The 21,346-nt window shown below is 39.3% G+C and overlaps 1 protein-coding gene across 3 annotated transcripts in view; it reads left to right on the forward strand.

Moving 5' to 3' along the window:
* LOC137291494 (poly [ADP-ribose] polymerase tankyrase-like) overlaps positions 1-21,346 on the forward strand; it is a 47,979-nt gene that overhangs the window by 24,410 nt on the left and 2,223 nt on the right. The window contains exons 27-50 of one of the 3 annotated variants that reach the window (XM_067822852.1): positions 288-379; positions 1,246-1,367; positions 2,213-2,432; positions 2,835-2,994; positions 3,519-3,595; positions 4,141-4,297; positions 5,211-5,303; positions 7,999-8,157; positions 9,653-9,770; positions 10,901-11,000; positions 11,728-11,992; positions 12,366-12,489; positions 12,957-13,228; positions 13,741-13,910; positions 14,312-14,417; positions 14,609-14,778; positions 15,488-15,632; positions 16,211-16,332; positions 16,862-16,958; positions 17,577-17,754; positions 18,156-18,263; positions 19,109-19,302; positions 20,735-20,815; positions 21,176-21,311. In XM_067822852.1, coding sequence (XP_067678953.1) covers positions 288-379; positions 1,246-1,367; positions 2,213-2,432; positions 2,835-2,994; positions 3,519-3,595; positions 4,141-4,297; positions 5,211-5,303; positions 7,999-8,157; positions 9,653-9,770; positions 10,901-11,000; positions 11,728-11,992; positions 12,366-12,489; positions 12,957-13,228; positions 13,741-13,910; positions 14,312-14,417; positions 14,609-14,778; positions 15,488-15,632; positions 16,211-16,332; positions 16,862-16,958; positions 17,577-17,754; positions 18,156-18,263; positions 19,109-19,302; positions 20,735-20,815; positions 21,176-21,311 — 3,466 coding nt within the window. Of the gene's footprint in view, positions 1-287; positions 380-1,245; positions 1,368-2,212; positions 2,433-2,834; positions 2,995-3,518; positions 3,596-4,140; positions 4,298-5,210; positions 5,304-7,998; positions 8,158-9,652; positions 9,771-10,900; positions 11,001-11,727; positions 11,993-12,365; positions 12,490-12,956; positions 13,229-13,740; positions 13,911-14,311; positions 14,418-14,608; positions 14,779-15,487; positions 15,633-16,210; positions 16,333-16,861; positions 16,959-17,576; positions 17,755-18,155; positions 18,264-19,108; positions 19,303-20,734; positions 20,816-21,175; positions 21,312-21,346 lie in introns of those variants that run through there. The other 2 variants (XM_067822853.1, XM_067822854.1) reach the window with 2 other exon arrangements.

Below are 21,346 nucleotides of genomic sequence, written 5' to 3' on the forward strand. Positions count from 1 at the left end.
TGTACCTTAAAATGTGCCTTAATAACATTTTTATTCACAAGAATGAGGCATTTGCCAGGTAAATGACAACAGCTAAAGTTTCTTCTGGTGTACTAATATCTTTATTTCATATAGTGTAGGAGCAAACTAGTTATGTCATAAAATTAAGGAAATGCCAGTAACTTGGTCTCATATTCCTAAAATGCAAATTTTAAATAAAAACGGTTGCAGTTTGATGTATGTTACTTGGCTCAGGGAGGCAAATTTGGAAAGACTGGCTCAGGGAAAGATAACTCTTATCTTTCCAGGTCAAGGAAAGCAATGCGGATGTCAATGCCTATTACATTAAGGAGGAGAATGGGAAGAAATACAAAATCTGGACAGTTGTCATAGCAGCTCTGTGAGTTAAAGACTTATCTGTGAAAAAAATATATGGTGATTTGATCTTTGTGTTTTTAAACTGAATAATGACATGTTGTTTGTGTTGTTGGATCAAATATTTGACAGACTAAGATTGATCACCAGAATTTCAGAGCTCCATCCTCAGTAAACTGGAATGTTGTAGATTTTCCATGATTTTGCGACTACATTCCTGTTTAGCTTATTTGAAAATCGAACTTGTTTGGCTATTTTATTCATAATAATTGTGGTTGAATTGGAACATTAAAAATGTGATCTTGTAGTTTCATAGCGATGCATTTTAATTTGTTTTATCAATAAAGTAAAACAATTTATTTTGACAAATTGTTAAAATTTTCCCGTTTGAAAAGAGAATCTTCATCTCAAAAACTGCACACAGAGACAAAACAATTGTGATATTCGATAGAGTATACAGCACTGCTACAGGTGGATTCCATTTTAATAAAAAAATAATCAATAAAAATTCCGGAACTAATTTGTGAACCTTCAAAAATGAATCACTGCAAAACAATATCAGTTATTGAACTAAATCATTATCATATTCCTTGATGGAATCATTTTTGTCTTGGCCGTTGTTAAATATGTGGAAATGAAGTATCACACAGTGCTTAGAATGGTAAATAAAACGTTTTCGAAACGATGTATATATCAATGTTGAGGACATTTGAAAATGTTAGCTATTCGTGTGTTTGATGTCTTTCAATGGCCTTCGTGGGTCTAAATAGTGCCGTATTGATTTTGATGTTTCGGTTTGGCATAATGCTGCATTAAAGGCTCCGTAGTCAAATATTGAACTGATTATAGATTCCCACCCTGTCATCATCTCTGTGTGTTTTGCATCATCAGCACAGCCAACTGTGAGCTCCTGTCGTTAATTGTGAATGCGTCTGCGGACCTGGCTGTAGTTGATGAGAGGGACGGCAGTGGGCCTCTCCATGCTGCCATCATCAAGGGAGACAGGGCATCTGGTATACTGTCACATACATACGCATTTGTTAGTTGCATTTAGTAAAATGTCATATTCAGTCGTATTGATGGTCGTGGGCTGTCCTAATGGTAATAAAGTCCGCTCATCATGCTTTCATGGTTCAGTTCCCCACCTGAGTTCAATATGTGAAGACAGTTTCAGGTGTTCACCGCTGCGATGTTGCTTTAATGATGCTAAGAGCGGCATAAAAACATACAACCTCCCTCCATCTCTCACTTCAATCCTTGAAATCGAATCCTTTAGTCTACATGAACACCTCTCTGTGAATTGAAAATATAATAATTTTCTGACCAGTCATCAGTGCCCTGGCTTCATTAATGTACATGGACATAGGGATGCTCTTTTCTCTGTCATGTCCATTTTCACACATGAAATCTCCGAACTGAGTTGGTGCAGAAATGAAGAAAATGTTTCGTGCTTGTCTGTGTACTTTGCTGTGGAAGTGTAACCCCAAATATAGCACGTCACATTTGGTTACTTTCTTATAGGCATGTTATATTCACAGATGAATTACTGATGGCATTGGCTGAAGCAAATGTTGTGACTTGCAAACAGTCAAAGTTAAATGCCTCTCATAAGATTCATTTAAATGAAAAACCCCGCAGCATGTTTCACTTGAATATCCAATGTGTGTGAACGTATTTTCATACACAAGATTACTATAAGTGACCACGTATCTGTATTACGAAGGCACAAGTGGCAGAAAGTTCTTAAGTCATTGACAGCGGTCACTCCATGACATGACTGGGTTATTAGACATATGGTCATAAAACAAGACTCACTCACCCATCACTGTGTAATGAATCATGCCATCTGAATCCACAGGTACACTGGAGATGATGAAAATTCTTCTCAGTCACGGAGCTGATATAGATAGTCTGAACAAGACTCTTCGGACACCGCTTCACCTTGCTGTTGATTATAACAAGGGCAATACGTACAACTTTGACCTTGTGCTGGCCCTCATAAACAAGGGTGCGGACTTGGCGATCAGGGATGTGCGTGGCCGGATACCCTTGCATTATGCGTTTGTCAAGAGAGGGAAGTAGGTTGCATTTCACTATCATCTCCTAATCATAAATTTCTTCGTTGTTACTCATCTCCAAGAATACGATGCTGTCATCTTTACCAGTATACAGACAAGTTGCATCAGAAGGCCATTTGCATAGTGTGTCCTCTAGCATGCTGTTCTCATTAGTCTCTTAATCAATTCTGTAAGTTTAATCTTGTTTAAGAAGTTTATACCATTTGTGTTTTCTATTGTATGGAGAACAGGAAAAGACGGACACAAGCACTGAAAAACAACTGACTGTAAGACATGCAGATATATCGAAGTGCTACGAACGTTTTGTGGATTGGTGATTTCCAACAACAAGAAGGGGTCACTTGGGATAGGTTATATCTTGATTTCCTCCAGTCCTCAGCATGATATTTGTCACCATTTCAGACACAAAGACAGCTCCCAGAGTGACCCAGTAGAGCTGTGTCGTATGGTCGCCTCAAATATGAAAGCAGGGGACATTAACATTCAGGACAAGTTTGGGTGTACACCACTTCACCGGGCAGCCTTCAGGGGAGCTAAAATTTGTTGTATGTACCTGATGCAGGTGAATGAGCAGCCCATGACAGTTGTATATACCTAATGTACTTGAGCCTGCAGTCATTGTCTGTTGTGTTTACCTGAGGGACGTGAGTCGACGGCCAGTATCTGTTGTATATACCTGATGCAGGCGAGTCTACAGCCAATGCCTGTTGTATGTACCTGATGAGTCTGAAACCCATGCCTGTTGTATGTACCTAATGCAGGTGTCTGCAGCCAGTGTCTGTGTACCAGATGCAGGTGAGTCACCAGCCAATGCCTGCTGTTGTGTATACCTGATCCAGGTGAGGCACCAGCCAATATCTGTTGTATGTATCTAGTGTACGTGGCCTGCATCCAATGTCTTTGCATCAATGAACCTGATGAAGATGAATCTGCAGCCAAAGTTACACGCACTGTGTTTTCTGAAATCACAACAATACTGAAGCGACACTTCACATACTTCTTCACATCAGTTATGGCACCTCGATTTGTTTGAAAGATTTACATCTCAGTAACAATATTACTTAAACTGTGCATTTTGGATTGCAGATGGGGGCTGACGTGAACTTGAAGTGTGTCCTTGGCAACACTCCATTGACAATGGCTGTCAAGGGTAAACATGATGGGTAAGTACAAGTAAAAGACCAGTCAAAACATCAACTCTAAATATACAGTTTGGGTGACTGTTTTAAATCTTGATACTAGTTCTTAGTTTCATGACTCACGTTTTAAAGGTTGCTCCATGTTCAGCTCCAAGTCAGATCTACGGCACATGTCAGCCAGTCTCCTGGCCCGGTATTTTATACTGTTCTGGCACTACGTCCAATTCTGTGTCATACCATAAGTTCTTACTAGCTGGTCACCTGGCTGCAACCCATCAGCTACTTGTGGTTCCACGTACTGCCCTGCATTTTCATCACTTGCCTGATAACGGTGTTAGTACCTACAACAACACCTCGCAGTCAGTACTTTAAAGAAGTTGACTATCCATAGATCTTCAACGCAGAAATGGTTTACATTACATTTTAAAATATTATTAAGTTCTTCAACATGTTTTTACATGCATTTGAATATGTTTACCGTGATTGTACTTATGTTTATGAACCTGTGCTGATTTGACTAGATTGCTCTTATAGGGGGTTATATGTTTCCTGTGTTTTCGTTCATTAAGTTGTGCTTGTGTGCTGATCCAAAATGGAGCATGTCTGAAGGACCCTGTTGTGGAGGTCAAATCGGATACTGGGCAGATTCATGACAGTGTTGAAGTTGAAGGAGTAGATGCAAATGAGGTGAAGCGGGAGAACTTCATTAAAACACCTCTCCTTGAGGTAAGCTCCTAGGTCAATGAATCCTAAGACCAAAATGTCTGTCAAAGTTCAATCTCAGCACATATCCACTCATGCACTTCTGTTGGCGCTTTTCTCGCTAACGTTATCTCTGCCTGTGTAGACCTTATTGTGCAGGTCATGTCTCCAACATTCTATAGAAGAATCCCAAATTCCCTTTCTAACCCTCACTGTGCAGCTCATGTCACCAACGTCAATGTCTATTCCTCACTGTGTAGCTCATGTCACCATCATACATGTCTGCCACTCACATGTCTATCCCTCACTGTGGAGCTCATGTCTTTAACAATGCATGTCTATACCTTACTGTACAGGTCGTCACACCAACAAGCATGTCTACACCTCACTGTGCAGGTCGTGACACCAACAAGCATGTCTTTACCTCACTGTGCAGGTCGTGACACCAACAAGCATGTCTTTACCTCACTGTGCAGCTCATGTCACCAACGACAATGTTTATACCTCACTGCACAGCTTATGTCAACACCGATCCATGTCTATCCATTGCAATGGAGAAAGTCTCCGCAGACATCTATCTGCCATCCCCTTCTACCTGCTATCCCTCACTGTGCAGGTCGTGACACCAACAAGCATGTCTTTACCTCACTGTACAGGTCGTGACACCAACAAGCATGTCTTTACCTCACTGTGCAGGTCGTGACACCAACAAGCATGTCTATACCTCACTGTGCAGCTCATGTCACCAACGACAATGTTTATACCTCACTGCACAGCTTATGTCAACACCGATCCATGTCTATCCATTGCAATGGAGAAAGTCTCCGCAGACATCTATCTGCCATCCCCTTCTACCTGCTATCCCTCACTGTGTAGTTCATGTCACCAACTCATATCCTCACTTTATTTAGTGATGAACCTTCTTTTTTTCCTCCAGTATGCTGTGATGAACGAGATCAAAGCAGTGTGCTTCTTGGTATTGGCGAAGCCCGTGAATGAATCAGGGTTTATATTTGCAGACGTCATTGAGGTGGGTGATGACAGACTCCAAATCATTTTTGGAAGATATATCATTTCCTAATCTTTGGACGCAAACTGAAACCATTGCAAAATGACAATCACAATCCTTGTGAGGATCTAATTTTTATATGCTGTGATCAAGATAGTTTTCTGTAATGATATCCAACAGTTGGAACAGTCAGAAACCATAGTATCAAAGATACGGGGACCTTTATTTACTCTTAACACTGAGTGAGTGAGTGGTTGAGTGAGGTTAGTTTCACTCAGCTTTTACAATTATTCCAGTAATATCTGGAATAATGTTTTTGTCGGACAAAAGATTAGGGTTCACACCTTGTGCTCATGTGGGATATCGATACGTGACGAGCGACCACGTTAACCATAAGGCTGTCCCCACCCACCCTATGAAGACTTTGAGGCTTAATAAACCATACAATACCTTAAGAACGAATAGGTAAAGTCCAAGCTATTATGTTCTACTATTTTGAGACCACAGTAAGTTCAACCCAACACTGCCACATACCCGTTTCCCACGCTGTTTCCACACCGTACTGTTTACAAGTCACTCTGGTAGATCTGATATATTAGACAAATATACATAAAATGTATTGCACCACCGAAAATATGTAGCTACGAAAGTACTTCAAATAGAGCCATACAATTTTTGTTGAATAAAATAGTAAATATGGCATGTATGGAGCATCATACACAAATAACACTGTCTCAGTGCTTATCGTGCGAGCAGGAGATGCACATGAAGCAAGTGTAAAGCATTTCAGTATCTTAAATCGCACGATATAAGCAGAATAAAAGTTAATTTGAGTGTCAAACCACATTGCAAACATTATATGGTTATACGGAGCTATCGATACGTTTGTGTATATAATAATGGGACCACAACAAGTATCCGAAGCCAAACGATGGCAGAGTCTTGGGATGAGGGATGCAGGCGTGTCATACCGTGAAATTGCACCGGAATTGGGCGCCATTTTAGCACTGTAAGCCGCATAGTGAAGAAGCATCAACTAATGAATGACGTAAAAGACATGAAACGTACAGGACGACCCCGTTGCACACCAAATCGACCCATATCCACCAAGAATGTACGCAGTCATCTCAGATCAGAGCAGCTGGATACCGGGCACGACGCCCCATCTTTGTTAATACCTGCACAAACTGCAACTCGTTTGGCTTGGTGTCGCGATCGTCTGAATTGGCGTCATGGAGACGGATCCATTGGTCTGACGAGAGCCTCTTCCTTTTGCATGTCACTGATGGTAGGTCAAGGGTTTGAAGACAGCCAGGGACAGCATATTCTCAAAGAAACATCCAGGAAACTGTGCCATTTGGGGATGGATCCATATTGGTGTGGGGGTGCGTGTCTTAACCTGTAAACTGGAACAACAGAAGTAGCGGGAAACCTTACCGGGCATCGGTATCAACAGGAAATCTTGGACAGGGTTGTTGTTTCACATTTTGACAATCACCCGATTCAGACAAGACCAGTTTACATGGATCATACTGCCCGGCCACACAGATCTCGAGCTGTCATTGACTTTTTGAGACGAAGTGCCCATCACTACCCTTCCTTTGCCTGCTCGTAGCCCGGATATGAACCTATCGAGCATGTGTGGGACATTCTTAGCTGTAGAGTACGTGAACGGGTACCTCCGGTTAAAAATCTGGCACAGTTGGAAAAGGCGATGCACGAGGAATGGCGACGTTTACCTCAACGTCATATCCAACGTCTGATCCAGGGTATGAGGAGATATTATGATATTATTTATGAGGAGATACACAAGATATTGTCTGTGCAGGAACTGTGATGATTACCCTTGAATTAGAGACAATTTGCAGTTTGAAATCCCAGCTAGCATTTCCACTACAGCCATAGTTAATTGTGTAGCAATATTTGTGAAAACTAGCCTTGTTTTGTTACAGAGATAAAATGCCTTAAATGTCTCAATTTGAAAAATTTTACTTGTTACTTCAGATTCATTGAAGATGATAAGGTTCACTGACAAGATCTTGCCTGGTCTTTCATGCGCGAAAAAACCACACTTGGAGTTTACACATGACTACTACGTTGAAAATCGGGTGTTGCAATATTTTCTTCTTTATGTATACATAACCACCAAGCTGAACATTCAGATGGAAATGTTAGATTTAGTTCCAGTTGCCTTTGTTCCATGTACCAAAGTTAGACTACATGCAGTATTCCGTGTAAATTGAAGGACCCGTAAAGTTGCGTAGTAGAATAGGCCTTCAGTAACCCATGCTTGCCATAAAATGCGACTATACTTGTAACGGGATCGGATGGTCAGGCTCTCTGACTTGGTTGACACATGTCATCGGTTCCCAGTTGCACAGATCGATGCTGATACAGTTGATCACTGTTGATGGTCTGGTCCAGATTCGATTGTTTACAGACCGTCGCCGTACAGCTGGAATATTGCCGAGTGTGGCGTAAAACTAAACTCACTCACTGTGTAAATTGAGAAAAGTAATCGAAACATTTGAGGTATATTTGTTCCTTGTCTCTAGTATTTTCCAAATGCAGACAATCTTTCTGCTTTATCTAACTGTGTTATATTTTGATATCGCATGAGACTTTCTGATTTTAACTTGTTATGCACAACATGTGTCTTCCTAACGTGGAAACGATATCATTCAATAAGAACGGCTGTTTCTGTTTCTGTTTACAGAACGGACTGAAGCTAGAAAAGTACGGATTCGTTTTGCGACTCCTGCGACTTGCCACGAAGACCCAAGTGCAGTCATTATGCAATACCCGTGAACATGGACGCAACCTGATTCACATCCTAAGCCTCTTTGCCACAGGATTTGGTGGCAACGCTTACCTGGTGAGCATGTTACACAATATGATGTGGATATCATATTGGATATGGAGTGTGTGTGTGTGTGTGTGTGTGTGTGTGTGTGTGTGTGTGTGTGTGTGTGTGTGTGTGTGTGTGTGTGTGTGTGTGTGTGTTATTGAAATGTACGTTTATAGAATCTTTATTGATCCAATGACATATACATTCAAAGACACTGAATATTAATATAATACACATGGATATATATATTACCCATATTCAAACATTAGCAGTACTAAGGGTGTCAAGAGAGAGCACAAAAGCGCCCTCTATCTGCAGGAACAGAATACGGTCAAAAGTCTGGCAATTACATGAACCATAGGGTGAATATGGAACATGTGGGTATCTTGATAATAGTTGCACATATTCATATAGCAATAATACTAATTTGTGTCAAGCACCTGCACTAAAGCATCCACTTTCTGTGCAAAGCGGAAAAGTGTATAAACCTGCGTAGGTCACCCTGCTTGTTGCTGATGATACTAACCCGTGCTCCTGCTGGTCTAGGATTGATTATCAACAGGCATCTGTAGGAATTCTGGTAACTGTAACCAAGGAACTCTGTGTGCCATAGGTTTTCACGAGGCAGTGCTTAGTTTGGATATCAGTGTCTTCAGATGCAGTATGTGTTGGAACACTGCAGCTGCATTATTTGGTGAAATATTGTGTTTGATATATAGCCGCGTTACGTGGTGGAATATTGTGTTTGATATATAGCCGCGTTACGTGGTGGAATATTGTGTTTGATATATAGCCCCGTTACCTGGTGAAATATTTTGTTAAACCTACAACTGCATTATTGGTTTGGGGTAATGTGTTAATATGTATCGGTTGCATATATTGGCAGAATATGATGTTAGCTATAGATATGTATTATATGGTGAAATATTGTGTTAACACTACAACTGAATTATGATGGTGAAGTATTGTGTTAAATCTGTACTGGTTGAACATTATGTCAGATATGGAGGTGCATTATGCGGTGGGATAATGTGTTAATGTGTGACAGCTGCATTATCTGGATGCAGTTTTGTGTTAAATTTAGAGGGTGCATTGTGTGGATGAAACGTTGTCTTTAATCTACAGCTGCATCATGCAGATGCAATAGCGTGTTAAATCTACAGCTGCATTGTGAGGTGGAATATTGTGTTCAAACAGATTTATCCACAGAACCAATTCAGTCAGATTAGGGGCTTAGGAGTTCTGCCAACGACAGAAACTGTAAATTAAAGCAAATGCTTTTGTGAGAATATTCCTGTTGAGTAACATTTTCATGAGTGAGGGATGTCAAAAATTTGAAATGTTCATTATATATTCTTGCATATATACTGTCTCTTTTCATGTAAATTGGTAGACAATGCGTTTGCTGATAGCCAACTTTAACTGAACTGTGAACGTTGCCATTTAGTTGGTAACTATATCATTAAACCCAGATAGTTTCTATTAGCGTTTATGGCGATGTAAAATATAAATGTCTGTTCAGGTGTTGACCGAGCTGATTGAGAAGGGCGTGTCCCTGACAACGGAGGACGATTACAAGTGTACACCTATTCAGTATGCATCCCTTAATAGGAACTATCAGCTGGCCACGTTCTTCTTAGGTACAATTTTTTTTCACATATATTTACATACATTTTTCACCTGCCACATCAATATAAACATTGTTTAAATTTATTCTTATTTTATCTATTTGGTTGGCATTTTAGAAGTTCAGGAGCAACACGAAAGGATACGTTATGGATAACAACCTCTTTATTATATTATAATGCGATATTCATAATTTTCCATCTGAATTTTATGTGTGCAGAAGGCAACTAAATTACTGGAAATTTCTTGTTTTATTAATCGAATAAATCTCATGAAAAAATCATAAAACAACGCCATTTTGACAAATGAATCCAGATATAGTTAAATTGGTTATATTTACCTCTCTGTCAGATGGGTAGGTGTATCACAAATGCTATGCAAATAACAATTAACAGTGAAGGTTTTCACAGGCATTTAGAAGTTGTACAAACATGAACTTCTTTCATTCTTTACACGGCGTTTCGGATGTATTACTTGCTCCTTTATCGGGCGTATTCTGAGGACGTACAGAGAGTGACTCAGCATGTAAACATGTTTACACAATGAAAGGAGAGAGAATTACAAAGATAACAATATAATTACGATTGGATTAATGCACAAAGATAGCAATGTATTGGGGGGAGGGGTGTCTTGATGATAACAACATTGGAATCCAATTAGATAGGATTAATGTACAAAGAATACAATGTGAGGATGAAGAAAAGAGAGTAACCATATAGAAATATAAGATAAAGTGGATAGCTATAGGACAACATAGTATAAAGTGGGAATGTAAATGCCTTCAATGGTTGTTGATCAGATGCATTGAATGTATTGTCTTTGTCAAACACATTTACGTAGTACAAGCCTTCGCTTACAGACAAACTATATGTTAAATTAAATAAATATTGGACATTCATAAAATGATGTAAGTGTTCCTTTGGAATAGTTCTATTTTGTCTGTTGAGACGATAAGAGAACAAAATGGTGAAAGTAAAATTACTTTGTTCCCGCCATTTGTGAATTAAGTTCGAATTTCCTATGACTTCATTGCCAATTATCAATGTTATGTTTTGATCCATTTTTCAAGGTACGTAAAACTTGCCCTGTACGTAGTGATTATAGTATTACACAATGGATCTGGTTTTCTTTCAATACATTGCAGAGGAAGCAGGAGTATACAGCCACGCACACACAGACTCTTTTGGTAGAAGTGTCGTGGCAGCTGCGTTTTGGAAGTCCTCCGAATTTGATTTAGACTTCATGTAAGAAAGTGTTTCTATTGCTCTACGCATACAGGGTATATTCCCAACAACATAGAGTTAGCAAAGGCCCAATAGCCGCGTGCTTTGAGAGTTGATAGAATCACTTGTATATGATTTGCAAGTGTAGCATCTTGTAAACATTTCTTGATTAATTGTCTTTCTGTCATCTTTTGAATTTTCTGTTGTCGATTCCTTTAAATGAGGTCATAAATATCAGTTTCTTGGCATTTGTTTCTGGTTTACTGACCATCCACAGTAACCATGATCAACCAAGGACTACCTTAGAGAGGCTAAAATAAGCCTTTAAATTGTTTTTCTCTGATCCCTAATGAGCCACAATATTCCATGTGTGTTGTATCCTTGGGTGCAGGATGGTCTGCTATATAACGTGCTGCAATTTCCTGTGCAGAGCTGTGTTCCTTAGACTCACAAGAATCATATTGTGTAACTGAGTGCTCATGACACTGATTGTCTGGTCCAGATTTGATTATCAGACGATCGACACATAGGTGGAATATTGTTAAGTGCAGTTTTCCACAAACAACCAGCATAGGCATAGGTAATACCCCGGCCTCAAACTGATTTTTATTTTAGAAAAATGCTAACATGATACCCCGTTTGGGGAATATCCAAATCCCACATAAAATTGACATGACGAAGAAATAAAATCTTTGTGGTACAACTGAAATACAACACAAAGTAACTAGCCACCCACTATTTATTGTAGATGGTGGATCAATGATTTATTGAAGAATAATGGGAAAGCTGATATCCTGATTGACCGTCCACTTCAAGAAGTCATCCTCAGCTCAAATGGGAAGGATCCTGATTACTGGAAGAAGTACAACACACCCAAGGTCACCCCGCTCATCATCTCCATCAACCATAACAGCCTAGATAACTCCTTCCTAAAATATTTTCTGTTTCAATTTGTCAATGTTAACATGGCAGACAGCGAAGGGATCACTCCAATGATGCATGCTGTCAAGGGGGTGAGTTTGGATTCTTTGGCACTTGATTAAGGTAATTACAGTGTTTCAGCTTAACGAGGTTTTTACTATCTATGTTAGCTTCAATTGAAGACATGAACAAGGGAGTTAGTGCTATGGGTACCCAAGTGCTTTAGTGCACTTAGATGTTTGGGTAACTTGGTGGTTAAAGCGTTCGCTCATCATGTCAAAGACAGATTTTATTCACCTCATGTAAACAAAGTGTTAAGCCCATTTCTGATGTTTCCCGCCGTGAGGAGTGGTAAGCTCAGTGTAGACCATGATAAATGTAACCCAGTTTATATTTTAAAAGTTTTTTCAGAAAATGTGTTCAGTCAGGTCACTATTCACAGTCATTTTTGGAATTTTGTTCCAGAATAACATAATATTTGTGAAGACACTCATGAACTACAACTTTGACCCTAGAAAGGTTGATGATAGTAAAGCAGATTCAGAAGAATCTGAAAAAGAGGAAGACAAGACAAACGTTGACATCATCAGTGAGTTGATGAATGTTTTTAGGAAAAAGATTATGATTTTTCAAATCACCTACCACCTCTGTATGTTGATTTTGAATGAAAAACAGTCTTGTCTTGTTCACAGATATGAAATTAAGCAAGCTGTTATAAGATTTTCTTTAACATCAGGGAGTCATATTATTCTTTTTGATGTGTTAGAGTATTCAAGTTTTCGTCATTACCGGATATTCTATGTACAACCAACAAACAAAGACTTGGGCGAGTTGACAGTATCGGCAAATTGGATTGAACTTTGTCTACATTCTGCAATTGTATGATTTTTTAGATCAAACACAAACTGTCGATCATTAATGGAAGTGGCAAATTTTTTAATCACAAATGGACACACATTAGTGTCCATAAAATCGGCGGAAATGGGCAAAGTACATAGAAAAATCTGTAATTATCAGCTTGTGAAAAGTGAAAGAACTCATGTTTCCAACTTGTAGAGAAGAAATACAAGCCATTCAAGAACTTGAGCAGGGTGAACCTTAATGCAGCAGACAAGAATGGCTGGACTGTGATGCACCATGCTGCATGTCCCCTTGCATATGGCACCTTTGATAATGATGAAATTGTGTTCATCCTGGCCAAAGCTGGTGCTACGCTGAATGTGAAGAACAAGGATGGGGACACACCTCTGGACCTGGCACTAAGAAATGGTGCCTTCAAGATAGCTTGCATGCTACAGAAATTGGAAAATATCAGTGATAGGAACATGGTGAGTGCTATGAATAATGATAATGATGATAATGACAGTCATCTGAGCACATGTTTTCTAATTTCACCCTGACTTTATCTGCAACCAAACAACTGAAGTTCAGGAATGGAAAACATGATGAATCTATTTTATTTATTTCTCTGTGACACAGTTCTTTTGTCATCCTACAACAGCACTACTGTATTACTCTCATGATCTATTACATTCTCACTTCACAATTGTACTACTGCATCACCCTCATACTCTATTACTTTATGACCTTACATCTGAAGCGCTGTCTCACCCCCTACTCTGTGTTACCTTACAACTATGTTATACATTTATACCTTACCTCACAAATGGTCTACTGTTTCACTTTCCTAATCTGTTCATATCTAACCTTACACTTGTACTATTCTCTCAACCGTCTCTTTTACAGTCTTGCACTTTTCCAGTCTTACAGTACTGTTTCTGGTCCTGTGATGTACAAGTTCTTGTCGGTGATTGATTACGACATGATCATGTGTCCTCAGAAAAAGCCCAAGTATCAGTCCACCACTGTGACAGACAGCATGAAATGGTCCAGTCCTGCACCATCTTTCCGTGAAGATGCCGAGAAACTGCTGGAGAAGGTTGGGCAGCCCACGCATGTTGATGACGAGTATGTAGCCAAGATCGACTCTAACTGTACTGTTCCCAATGGGTGAGTTGACTGACAGGGCTCATTAAAAGTCCCCATTCTTGGTATAAATGCTAGGGCATTTTAACTGTTTAAAAGATTAAGAAGACAGCTGTCACATAGAGGTTTGAGGAATGAGGTCAGTACAGTGATTGAGTGAATGGAGGCCAGTAAAAGGTTCTTGAGCACCTGGACAATGAAGAGAAATAAATAAAGTAAACAGATTTTGAGAAATGCGGCCAAGAGAGAGGAGGTCAGTAAAGGGTTTTTGAGCAAAGAGGTAAGTAAAGACGTTTAAGTGATTGAGGTCAGGAAAGTATCCTCAAAATTTTGAAAAGTGTAAATGCATCCAGAGCTAAGATTTCTGGTGAAGCGCAGTTTGGAAAGCAAAAGGTTAACATGTTTTCCATTTGTTTTGTTTTCAGGACACTAGAGAAGGATGAGGAACAGGACCTCCTCTATGATGTCCTCCTTACCAAGGTTGACGTCAGCGCGGGTGTGTATGGACTGTACAACTTTTACCAGATTCAGGTAATTCGCCAGGATGGGAACAATAGTTTGCCCAGAGCAAAGCTGACCTTTGTGTGCATTGATATTTAATGGTAATTTCATTCAACTTACTCAGGGTTTGCTTTTCAAGTAGACCTTTGGTGTGGTGGTTTAACAACAAGCTCTTGATGAGGACATGTCATCTCAACCTCAACCAATTTATTTTTTTTCAGCTTGTTCATCAGCCAGACGAGGACCAGTTCATACTGTTTACACGATGGGGTCGTGTTGGGGACAACGGACACTGCCAGCACACCCCATACCAAGTGAAGGAAGAGGCTGTCAGGGAATTCTGTGAAATATTCCAGGCCAAGACTGGGAACAAGTGGACAGATGTGAAAAAGTAATGATTTGCTGCTTTAAACTTCAGACTATCTTGCACATACCTATGGTAATTTTGCAAGATGTTTGTTTCTTTTAAAGATCACAAAATAGAATGGCTAGTGTTTTGTTTGCATAAGTGTGCAAAGAACATGTTCTTGAGGATGGCACCCCAATTTACGTTGCAAAATTGCTTCCTTCGATGGAATCTTTGGATTCAACCTGATAAGATGCTTAGTTAGCCCCCACAAAGCCTTTACTTGAAGTTTTACTAATGTAGTGAATCTCAAAGGTATGCAATAATTCGGCTTGAAAACGTAAACTCCTCTAATGGAAACTTAAATCCTCTAATATGACTGAGATACTGTTCAGAACAGTATGCTGATGATGAAGATGGAAGGGAAGTAATAACTGACAAATTGCAACACAGATGCTTTCCTTAGCTGACAGGATATCTCAATTGGATTGTGAATTCCCATGAAAAAGATCCTCAGCCCGCCTTCATCTAGCCCAAAGAGTAGTATATGGAATGGGGGTTCTGGACCACCCTGTCCTGAATTCAGTCTCCCAGAACTCATATTTCCGACCCACTTTGTCGTTTACCAAAGTGACAAGCGAACACTTTATTCAGTGGATACCACTGCCGTCCCAGCTGACAATATATGATAGCACTGTTTACACAGCTGATAAAAAGATACTGGCCTGTAATTCTCTGTTACAATGTTTTGTAGTTTTGAGAACAAACCGAGGGAATATCATATAGTTCACAACAAAAAGAGACGTCAAGGCCACCCTCAGACAGACATTGAAATAAAACACAAGTCAATCATGAAATCTGACCTGCCATACCATATCAGAAATCTTGTGGAGAAACTGGTAAGAAGCATTTCATGTTTGAATTGGTGAATTTCTCTGATGATTATGTTCCGTACATTATTATCTTTTTAAGAACCCTGTGATCCTGCTATTATGTTAAACATAATATAAAGATAAATGAAGAATGCAAAGTGATCTTTTGTTTGAATTTTACAGTATAACATCTAATACCTTTTAGTCTGTTAGTTTAAGAATTTCTCAAATCTTCATTATTTAATGCTACTATGCAAATACATATGGTGCCAGTTTGCAGTTGATGCTTTTGGTTAGGCTTTACCATAGAGGTGTTCAGGAAAGTCACACAATTGTAGAATAAATAGTATTTGCAAATAGCTTTAGGAGTAATTTAAAAGTATCTGAATATCACTGTATGTATAAATTTTATTTGTATGACATTAGTCCAGAATTTAACAAACACTCTAGTGTGTGGGTATGTATTAACACACAAATGTACATTCACATCTACATACTCACTCTTTGTAAGTGCACTGCTGATAAATAGCACATGCATATTGACTGTTTAAGGCATAAATGTTGACAAGATCTAAAGATCTGAGCATTGCCCTTCTTACGTTCAGACCAATATCAAGTCCCTGAAGGACTCTCTAAGCAAGGAACCAATGGATACCCGCCTCATGCCGTTTGGGTATATGCAGAGAGACAGGCTTCTCAAGGCAAGGTCACTTCTCCAAGAGATAAGGTTAGTTTGTAAGGCAATCATTGATATTGTAAGTGCTTTTAACCTCTATGATCAGTATAGTAATAAGCCATTGAAATGTCATGGCAGAGATACTTCATCAAGTTGATTTTGTCCAGAGAGGTCTTGAGTCCTCTTAGGTGGATCAAGTGTTGTGGCTTTCCCACAAGACTAGTTACACGTTGTCATGCCAGTCAGACTTCCTCAGGTAGTCAATAAGCGTTCATTGTTGAGTCCAGTTAAACGACCAAAATGCTTACAGCCTTTGAACAAAGACGATCACATATTGTCATGTCAATGAGACTTCCTCAGGAGGATTTGTCCATGTAAGCGATGGTCGTTTGGGGAATTTGGCTAGTGTTGGGTTTTATGCAAGGGGTTGGGATTTGGGGTTTGAAGTGAACATGATGCTTTTCCTGTCATATGAAATTTAATTGAGTTCATGAATGACAGGTTATCTGATAAGTCATTGAAGCTGTAGCCACTCTGGCGTATCTGTAGGTGTTGTGAAGCTTATGCTCTTCTGTTTTAGTGTGTTGGCGGAGGAAGTGGCTGGATATCGAACAGGGTCTGAAAGAGAAGAACAAACTGAGGAAAAGAAGGAGAGATATCAGGCTAACTGTGTAGAAGTAATGTTCCAATGTGTTGTGACTTTCTGTGCTACCATGAACACAGTGTTTCATCAGCGTATAATTATCCAAAAATGTTGTATTTCTTGGCTGTCCAGCACTTTACAATTTAATAGAAAGGATGTTGCACATTGTGCATGCTGGTAGTAAGCATACTATCCGAAATAATACGTGCACTTCATTTAAAAAAGTCCCCTCTATAAAGCATGGTCTTTTCACATGGGTACAATGTGTAGAGCCCATTTCTGGCTGGAATATTGCTAAAATAAAAATAAACTCTACCACTCACCACTTTCTGTCAATGGAGCTGTGTTGTACTCTATTAGGAGATAGAGTATGTTGTCAGGAGTACCAATTGTTGGATTTCCATTTTGTGGTCTGACAGATGCTAACGTTTTTAGAATTTCCATTTACTAAGAGAGTGTAGGGTCTAGCGTTCTTCCCAAATTGGAAAGAAATGCTTATACTCATGCTCACTGGAGGCATAGATGTATTAGATTTGTATCAGTTTGTACTAACCCCCCACCCCTTCATATTGGCATGCTATATTACTGAAGTATATGAAGTATATTTCATACAGCCATTTAATCCAATCGCTCACACTAATTATCATTGCAGATAGCCAAACTCAGCAACGAGTACTATCAAGTTATACCACAGGCTGGTTTTGCTTATGAGAAGATTCGGCCACTTGACCAACTCAATGATCTGAAGAAACAGATCCTTCTTGTGTCCAACCTTTTGGACTATGAAGTAGCCAGCAAAATGCTCCTGGGTGCTATGTACAGAGAGAAAGGTTAGTTCCATTACGTGTACATTAATGTATACTGGAGCAATATCCACAAAACTTTCGGGGCACTATGTCATTAGAAGATATGTTAAAACGTATTCATTATAATTTATGAACGCATAGTGGATCAGAACACTGCACCTGTTCTCCAAACCAAGAGTCATATTTTGTGTGAATGTCAGAACTTCCAAACAACAGGTGGGTGGATATATTTAAAGCTGCTTTTTGAGGTGAAAAATAGTTGTAGCAAGTCTTGAGTTGTATATATGCAAGATTCTAATCTATCACGCAAAAGTATCTTTTTGACAATATTGTGATCTATCCCCTCCATGACACACAGTATGTGTGACGTTTGACAACTGTGCAATTTATTATATGTAATCCAGTGGGTAATCTGTTGATTTCAGAAGTGAACCCTCTAGACTATGTCTATCAGTCTGTGGGATGTAAGTTACAACTGTTGTCTGAAGATGCCGTGGAGTCGCAGTACATCCTCCGCTACATCAACAACTCAGGTAAGGATTGAGTGTCATTACAGCAACGTGTTTGTTCTGTACATCATATTTGCTTTGTAAGTAAGTTTGTATTTATACTGCCGACGAACTATTTCTGAACAGGCCATTGAATGAAACAATCATAATGCATGGGATGCATATGCACAACGCAGTAACCCCCATACACGTGCATGGGGTGTCAGGCTTGACTTTGGCGGTTTTCAAGAAGGTTGATAAATCACTAAAGACCATTAGTTATAACAATTGTCTTGCATCACACAGCTGTTAGTGTTTGTTTCTAGCCGTTTACTTTTGTTTGAATATACAAATTTCATGTCATACACCAATCATCTTTCAAGACCGACTTCTGTACAAACAAGTTTGTGATAAGGAAATGCAAATGGTGATGCATTCTCAAAACATTCATTACTATCACATCAACATTGATTGACTTCGATACATCTCCCAGTTTTTTTTAAATCGTAAATTAAAAATATAATTCCCCTGCCTTTTGGAAGAGTATATTTTCAATGAAAACGTGCTTGGAGCTAAAATTATGGATCGTAATTCCTTGTCAATGAATACTGACACATCTTACTTTCTTTATTTACTTGTGGAATATGCTCCCATAATGAGGTAGGCCAGTGATTATTGAGTTTGCTTGTTTAATACGACGCGCCAGGTTCTGTTCCCCACACAGAACAGTGTGTGAACCCCATTTTGGTGTCCCCCAGTCGTGCTATTGCTTGAATATTACTAAACGCAGCGTAAAACCAAACTCACTCTCACACTTCTGTGTTACTTAGCTCAGTGGTTATTTTCCAAATAGTCAACATAATGTCCATCATTTTGGTTCACTATTGCAGTGGACTACGCAGAGGTGGAAGCCATCTTCAGAGTGTCTGTTCCAGGGGAACAGGAACGGATGGACAAGAGGAACTTGCACAATCACCGCCTCCTCTGGCATGACACTGGCGTCGCCAACCTCCTCAGCATCCTCCACAAAGGTCTAGTGATTGCCCCTGAAGATGCACCAACTACAGGTCATCAGTATGGCCAGGTTAGTGCTGGGTAGCTACCATACGTGATAGTATTCCACAATAATTTGGATCACTATCAGACAAGGGAAGGTCCAGTTGTCATGTTGCAGTGTAGCTACCACAAGTGATAGTATTCCACAATAATTTGGATCACTATCAGATAAGAGAAGGTCCAGTGGAATGCATGTTTTGAACGAAAAATTTATAAAGTTTGATGAGGACAATTTATGAGGACAATGACTCGTTGACAGGCCTATCTATCGGTGGGCAGACGATTCGCCCACTAAGATAAAAAGCCCACGGACAAAAAACACCCCAAGGCTAAATGTCCCAAGGACGAAAAAGCCCTTGCGGATTTGTGAGATAAAAACACACTATGTGTTTATTTTGAGTTGACAGGTTATATAACATCTTTTCTGACTAATTCCTCCCACTGCTGACAGTTGTTAGAGGATAATCAGTAACGATGTTGCTATTTCAACTAGGAAATGAAGTCTGCTAAACGTGTGTGAAATAGTCTATTAAGATGGTCAGCGACGCTGTTATGTGTTTCCCCATCTCCTGCTTCCTTCTTTAAAGTTCGGAGTAGCTCATCAAATGATATGTTATCAAATCATCCACCCACACCTGTTCATACGATTGTCAAGTCACACTGCATCATGGAGGTTATTAGGAAAAATAAAGATGGCGTCAAGCTAGCGCTAGATGGGTATATATACACCAAGAAAACTTCAAATAGAAGCTGTATGGTAGTCGTAGACTGGTATGGACAATGTACAAGGTAGTACAAGCATCAACAGCACAGCTGCATTATGTGCTTGGTGATTTACGTTTGTGAACTACGTTCTATTGCCTGACGTTTTGACTAGTATTGGACAAAATATCAGACTGGTATAACAGTAGTGCAAGTATTAACTTTACAACTGCATTATGTGCTTGATGATTTCCTTTTTGTGAATTATATGCTATTACATATGCTATTTAATGTTATATTATGTCATATGTTATATTCAGTAAACTCATCTGCTGCAAAAAGGATTTGTTGGTATTCTGTTATATATCTTCATTGCGGAACTCTTGTCCTACTCATTGAGTTTATTTACGTTCTGGGGGCATTTAGCCCAGGGATGTTTTGTCTGAGGGTGTTATGTCCTGTGGAGTTTGATCCAAGATGCATAAAAAGTCTGAACGTTGAATTGACTCTGATCATAATGTATAACTGAGAACTGTAATGTTGCTGCCAGCAATATTTCAGCTTATCACACCAGACAATCCAGTGATTGACAATATGAGCAGCGATGACGTTATTGAGATGTGACACACAATCGTCTAAGTCAAAGTTGCTCACCACAAAATCCATTAGGTTGCCTTGGACGACTAACATATGCTGTTGGAAACATACGTTTCTACGAAGAACCGAAGATTTTTACAAAATCATTGCCGTCATTGCAGGGTATCTACTTCTCTGACACATTTGCAAAGAATATAAGATACTTCAAGAAGGACAAGACGTACTTCAAGCTGTTGGCCGAGGTAGGAGGCAAGGTTTACATCACAATACACAAACATTTCTTCATCTCACGTGAAATGACAATATTTTTAAGAATGTATAGATATGCTTTCTGAATTTTCATGAATAGGCTTTATCAATGCTTTTAGTTTCACAGACACAGGATTACTACAGAGTATCCCAAGAGTTTTTGTTGGGACCGAATATTGTTTTAGCTGAATTATACTTTTTGAAAATAAGGTATCTTGGAGTTTTGTATTTTTGTGTCAGACAACCGCTTTCAACAGTCAAAGGCGTTGTTGTTGTTTCCAAGATATTTGTTCAGAAACATTAATTGGCTGGTAGTTTTGATCCTACTGTATTTCCAATTCTGTCTTATGCAGGTTGCACTTGGCAACCAAAGGGTGATTGTCAATGGTTATGCAAAAGACATCCACAGACCGCAGGAGGGATTTGACAGCTTCCACATTGTTGGGAAATACAGACCACTGGAAATATATGATGTCTGTTTACCAACAGGTATGTGTGTCACCTGAAGTTGTCATGGATATCTG

This window comes from Haliotis asinina, chromosome 7, assembly GCF_037392515.1.
Source record: "Haliotis asinina isolate JCU_RB_2024 chromosome 7, JCU_Hal_asi_v2, whole genome shotgun sequence".
NCBI lineage: Eukaryota > Metazoa > Mollusca > Gastropoda > Lepetellida > Haliotidae > Haliotis > Haliotis asinina.